The sequence below is a fragment of the Myotis davidii genome, unplaced genomic scaffold, assembly GCF_000327345.1.
Source record: "Myotis davidii unplaced genomic scaffold, ASM32734v1 scaffold638, whole genome shotgun sequence".
Classification (NCBI taxonomy): Eukaryota; Metazoa; Chordata; class Mammalia; order Chiroptera; family Vespertilionidae; genus Myotis; species Myotis davidii.
In genome coordinates this window covers 563495-569494 of record NW_006289391.1, presented here as the reverse complement: position 1 = coordinate 569494, position 6000 = coordinate 563495, and the positions used below count along the sequence as shown (strand labels likewise).

The following is a 6000-nucleotide window of genomic DNA, read 5'->3' as shown; positions in this document are numbered from 1 at the left end:
GAGGCAGGTTGCCTTGTTTGGGTAGTTGATGGCGAGGCTGATAGCGGCGATGTTCTGCAGAGCCTGTGGAGAGAGTCAGTGCCAGTGTCAAGAACCCTCCCTGCTCGGCTCACTAAGTGCTGGCTGAACAAGACCCTCAGCTGAGCTCTTGAGGGGGCCGGGGTGAGGAAGACATGAGCCAGATACGGTTCCCCTCAGCTGAAGGAACACAGACTAGAGCAATAGACAAAAGCTATTGAGACCACATGAGAACTCCAAACATAAGGTAGAAATCGTCACTGTCCTGAGGGGCCGGGGAAACGCAGTGGGGAGGAGGGGGGGCTCAGGGGACACAGAGGACACTGTCTGTGGGGCCCTGGGAAAGTTCTTTAGGGGAGGAAACAGCACAAAGGTGCAAAAGGGAAGAAACAGAAGCCAGTGCTAGGGACCCAGGAAGCAGTGCTGGGGACCCAGGAAGCAGTGCTGGGAGGGGCCGGGGAGGTGGATGCTGTAGAGCCAGGTCAAGGCTGGTCTTCGAGCTCAGGGAGCAGGAGTGGAGGACTGGCCAGGAGAGGAAGAGGCGGCAGGCAGGGGAGAAGGCAGCACTGGCCCAGCCAAGTGGATGGGCTATGGGAAGGTCAGAAACAGGGTGAGGAGACGGGACACGGGCACAGGCAAGAGGGAGGAGCCCACAGAGATAGGCAATGTTCAGCTTTCAGTGCCCAAACGGTCAAATGTCAAAATTTCATTTCGTGTCATGCAACCAGGGGTGGCGGTGGCAGTGCAGTGGGCGCCCGTCAGGAGGTGTCACTCTGCCTACAGGTCTCAGGAGAATTCACACAAGCTCTTCCACAGTTGACGGGGGACCCCTGCTTCTAAGCAGGCATCTGACCCTTCTTGCAGGAGGAAGGGTTCGCTGAAAAACGTTGGCAGGGCAGGGGAAGCTCTGGCTGGGAGTCCCAGCTAGAGCCCACTCAGGTGTGACCCTGGGCATCTCCCCTTCCTCTGAGCTTCAGTGCCCCCTCTGCCCCTGCGGGGGTTGGGCCACATGCTCACAAGGTTCAAGGAGTCTGAGCCTGAGCTTCTCAGAAGGGGATGCGGGGCCTGCGGGTTCCTGAGACGCTTTCCGGGGCTCCATGTAGTAAAAACGATTCCCACGGTGATATTAAGACGTGGTTTTGCCTTTTTCACTTTCATACTCTCACAAGTACACTGTGGAGTTTTCCAGAAGCTAATGTGTGGTAATATAACAGGTGGAAGCAGACATGGGACTCCAGCTGTCTTCTATTAAGGCAGATGCTAAAGAGATTTCAGACATGGAACACAACGCCACCCTCTGATTCTCACCAAACAGGCTACTCATGTGAACATGGAATGGGTTTATAATTTTTTAAATGAATTGATAATAAATGTTTAAAATTTTTGTCTTAATTTCTAAGTTTCAAATCTAATTTAATTTCCAATGGTATATTTCAATATATATATATATATATCACATAAACAAAAGCTGTTTGAGATCCTCCATAATTTAAAAGTGAAACGGGATCCGGAGACCAAACAGCTGTCAGAAGAGAGTTCTCCTAGGAAAGAAAGTTACATCCCAAAATATCTGCAATCTAACTCTATGGAAACTTCAGGGACCGGCCAAACTGTAAATTTAAGGCATTGGTTGTTTTGGTTTAAAAGACACAAATTCTTGCTAGTGTCTTCTGACCCCACAGTTTAATATGGATGACACTGATAGATGGGGCTGGACTGCTCTCTCAGACGCTGAAGGAAGTGACTGAATGGGAACAGAGCTCCGTGTAAATCCTGGGTGGATTCTGTACTCAGGCCACAAGCACAGGCTCTCTGTCCTGGCCACGGTGATGGGGACAGCTGCCACGGGCAGGCAGCACGAGGGCCAGCGCGAGGTGGGAGAGTACCTGTGCTGCACAGCGGAGAAGGTGGTCGTCGGTGGTTAAGGCCAGCAGGTAATCCTGCAGCAGGCCGAGCTCCTGTAGGGAGAGCACGGTGCAGGTTAACAGACACCCACCCAACCACAGAGGCCTCGGGTGAGAAATCAGCGCTCGCTCAGCTGGCACCTCACCCAGGAGCCCGAGAGGAGCTGGACTGGGAGAAGCCGGGTGCCTAGTTCCAGGGGGCTCTGCCCAGGGTGACGGAGGGGCAGCGACCTCCCTCCTCGAGGCAGCTTCCTCATGTATAAAAGGAGGGGGTACGCTCAAGAACTCTGAAAGGCCCTTTCATCTCTCACATTAATAAGTCTATTGTGCTGAGTAGAGGGGGAAAAGGAAGAAGAAGAAAGAACCCATCCGTTTTATTTTCCAAAACTCAATGTTGTCAAGGGCTGATCCAAGCCAGTTTCCCTTGGCCTTAGGCCTAGAAAAATAAGCAATCTCAGTGCTGCCTGGACTGAGGTGGTGAGGGCCTCACACTGAGGCCACTTGTACCTCCCTGTGCAGGTTAGCTGAGACCAGGGCCGGGGATGGGGCTGTGATCTGAGTCCTACTCTCCCGCCCTGGGCAGCAGAGGGAGAAAAAGCACCTGCCAGCGCTGTGCCAGGGTAGAGGCAGGGCCCTCACCTGGGCGCGGTTCTCGGTGACGAAGAAGAGCTCAGTGAGGGCGCGGTGCAGGGGGAGGAGGATGCCCGGCTGTGTCACGTCCTCAAACAGGCTGTACTCCATGTGGGTGAAGAGCTGCCACAGGGGCTTTAACAGCGAAAGGTCACAGAGGTCGCTGTGGGAGGAGATGGGGAAGGTTTACTGAGCACCACGTCAGACAGATGGTAGGTAACAGGAACTGCAAGTCTTGACTCTCACTTTCCCCACATCTAGTAAAATCATTACAGAATAGTCCCACTCCCCCTCTTCCTAACAGAGTCAAAAATATTCACCAGCAAATAAGGAAAGGGGCAGAACCTAAACTTCAAAACAAGACACCACAGAAACAGGAGAGCCTGAAGCACATTCATGTAAATCAACTACACATCTTTAAAAATGGCTGTTACAGAGAACTTCCAATGACTGAAAAAAATCTCAAGTGAAATGTTAGGTGGAGTCCCTAGCTGGTATGGCTCTAGGTTGGAGTGTCATCCCAAAACACCACAGTTGTGGGTTCGATCCCTGGTCGGACAGGGCACATACAAGAACCAATCAATAAATGCATAAATTAGTGGAACAATAAATTGATGTTTCTCTTCCTCTCTTTCTCTCTAAAATTAAAATTAAAAATAAATAAAACCTTCCCTCTGAGATGAGGAATAAGACAATTAAGTCTTCAATCCTCACTTCTATTTAACATTCTATTGAAAGTCCTGCCCTAACCGGTTTGGCTCAGTGGATAGAACGTCGGCCTGCGGACTCAAGGGTCCCAGGTTCGATTCTGATCAAGGGCATGTACCTTGGTTGCGGGCACATCGCCAGTAGGGGGCGTGCAGAAGGCAACTGATCAATATTTCTCTCTCATCAATGTTTCTCACTCTCTATCCCTCTCCCTTCCTCTCTGTAAAAAATCAATAAAATATATTTAAAAAAAGAAAGAAAGAAAGAAAGAAAGTCCTGGCTAGTGCAAAAAGGCAAAAAGAGTTTCTACAGATTGAGAGGAAGAAATAAAACTCATTATTTATAAATAACATGGCCGTGTGCTGAATAACGTACCTATACACTCATAGAATTAACAAATAGAACAAGGTCACTAGACAAAGGCAATACATGAAAATTAATTATATAGCAGTAAAAACAATTAAAAAATAAGAATTTAAAATAATAATTACAATACCATCAAAAACATTAAATACCTAGGAATAAATCTAACAAAATGTTGTATAAGTCCTCTACATAGGAAACTATAAAACATTACTAAGATCTAAATAATAGAGGATTAGAGAATTCAATGGTATAAAAATCTTAATTCTCTCAAACTGATCTAAAGTATCAATCAAAATTCCATCAGATGAGAAGGGTATGTGTGCATGCATGTGTGTTATCTATAAAAATAAAATAATCAGGCCCTAGCTGGTTTGGCTCAGTGGATACAGCATTGGCCTATGGACTGAAGGGTCCTGGGTTCGATTCTGGTCAAGGGTACATGCCCGGGTTGCAGGCTTGATCCCTGGTAGGGAGTGTGTAGGTGGCAGCCAATCAATGATTCTCTCTCATCAGTGATGTTTCTATCTCTCTCTCCTTCTCCCTTCTTCTCTGAAATCAATAAAAATATATTTTAAAAATATATAAAAAATAAAATTAGAAACTTCTTTTCACCAAAGACACCACTAAATGAATGGAAGGGCAAGCCCCAAAGTGGGAGGAGATATTCACAATACAAATACCCAGCAAGAGACTCGTCTCCAGAAGGCAGCTTACCTGTGGTTGCAGCACAGCACAATCCTCAGAAGCAGGTGAATGGCTTTTAGTCGCTGATGACCAGTCTGGCGACAGGCCACGCCTACCAGCCATTCCCAAATTTTGGCCAAGGGAAGGTGCGGCACAACTCTTTCTTCTGACAACATTTGCTTCAAAATCTCAAATCCTGGGCAAGCCCCACAAAACACAGATATTTTAATAAATATGATGAAACAATTGATCATTTAAATGTTCCCTGAAATTAATGCCTTTTGTAAAAGCAACATAGGGACATTTTCATTTCCCTTTTTTTGCAAAAATGCCCTGGAAATTCTAAGAGAACAAACATCTTTTTTAGGTGGCTCTTCTCTCTGGCCATTCAGGTTTACAACAAACCAACTATATAGCATATTCAAGAGTAACACATGTAGGGTTTGCGAGACAAATCGTGGAAGTCTTAGAGAAAAGTACCTGCTGTGATTTTAATGAAGATCAATGACACAATGGCACTTACACCCTCAGAGTGGCCCTGGCAGGGGATGGTGCAGGGGAAGAGAAGAGCACACACCTGTCTGGAATCGCCCCAGGTGTCCAGCCGTCACAGTGAACTTGTAGCCCCACTCAGTGTTGCTCATGTCAGAGGTGAAGCGGTAATACAGAGTATCTCCTGTGTCATACAAGAACCAGAGATAGGTCAGAACACTGCAGTAAGAGGGAATGGCAAGTGAGGGGTTTCTGATGAAATATAATAAACCCCATTTTAAATCCTCCAATAATTTCCCTTCTTAGTATTAAGTTTAGTAAAACCAAGTATTTATATACCTGGAAGCTCAAAATCTTTCCATTTCTGTTGAGACCCACTGAAGTTATGTCGATCCTGTTGAAAGTCACTGCTGCTGGACATGGCTAATTCGTCACAGCCTTCCTCTGTATTGCACTGAGAATCAAATTTGATTGAGAGGTAGATTGCACCAGGAATGTGAACTTTATCCTGGAAGGGAAATGAGAACACTTGTTACTGGTCAGTTACTGAGGGCTTACCTCCTGACAAGTCCTGAAACTGGGAATGTAGGAAAGAGTAAGTCAGAGCCCTGCTTCTAGGAGCCCTCAGTCTAGCTGGGGCGGAAGCACCCACAAGGCTGCAAGCACAGCAGGCACGACACTTGTGCAGACTGGGCACGGCAGGCAGACTTCACCTGGAGAAGGCGGGGAGGGCAGAAGAGAGTCCCAGTGAAGGGAAGCTCAGGTTGTTGCCAAGAATGAAGAGGAGAGGAGGGGCCTGCCAAGAAGAAATGAATGGCAGGAGACAAGGTGAGAGGGGGATGTGACCATACGGGGCTACATTTCAGGCAAGCAGCTCTGGAAAGTCTGGCATGTTCAGGGAACAGCAAGGAGCTTGCTGTGTCTTGGGTAAAGGCTGAACGCTGTGAGGACACTCTTGCGAGGTAAGGACGGAGGGCGGGGTGACAGGTGACCCTGGAGAGGCTGGCAGGAGCAGAAGTGAAAGCCTGGTGTGCTAAAATAAGGCGTTCAGGCTTTGGATGGCAGGGGGAGCCCTGGAAAGGTTGTAAGCAGGAGAAAGCCTTAGGTTTGTGCTGTGCAAGGATCGCTCTGAGAGCTGGTGTGACCAAGGCAGGCTGAGGCAAGGCCAGCATGAGAAGAAGGAAGCCAGAGGAGAGTG

The 6000-nt window shown here is 47.9% G+C and overlaps 1 protein-coding gene across 1 annotated transcript in view; it reads right to left on the bottom strand.

The window, feature by feature from the left end:
- ZZEF1 (zinc finger, ZZ-type with EF-hand domain 1) overlaps nt 1-6000 on the bottom strand; it is a 120087-nt gene that overhangs the window by 27331 nt on the left and 86756 nt on the right. The window contains 6 exon segments of the mRNA XM_006761500.1: nt 6-63; nt 1905-1976; nt 2562-2715; nt 4341-4506; nt 4888-4986; nt 5142-5310. Coding sequence (XP_006761563.1) covers nt 6-63; nt 1905-1976; nt 2562-2715; nt 4341-4506; nt 4888-4986; nt 5142-5310 — 718 coding nt within the window.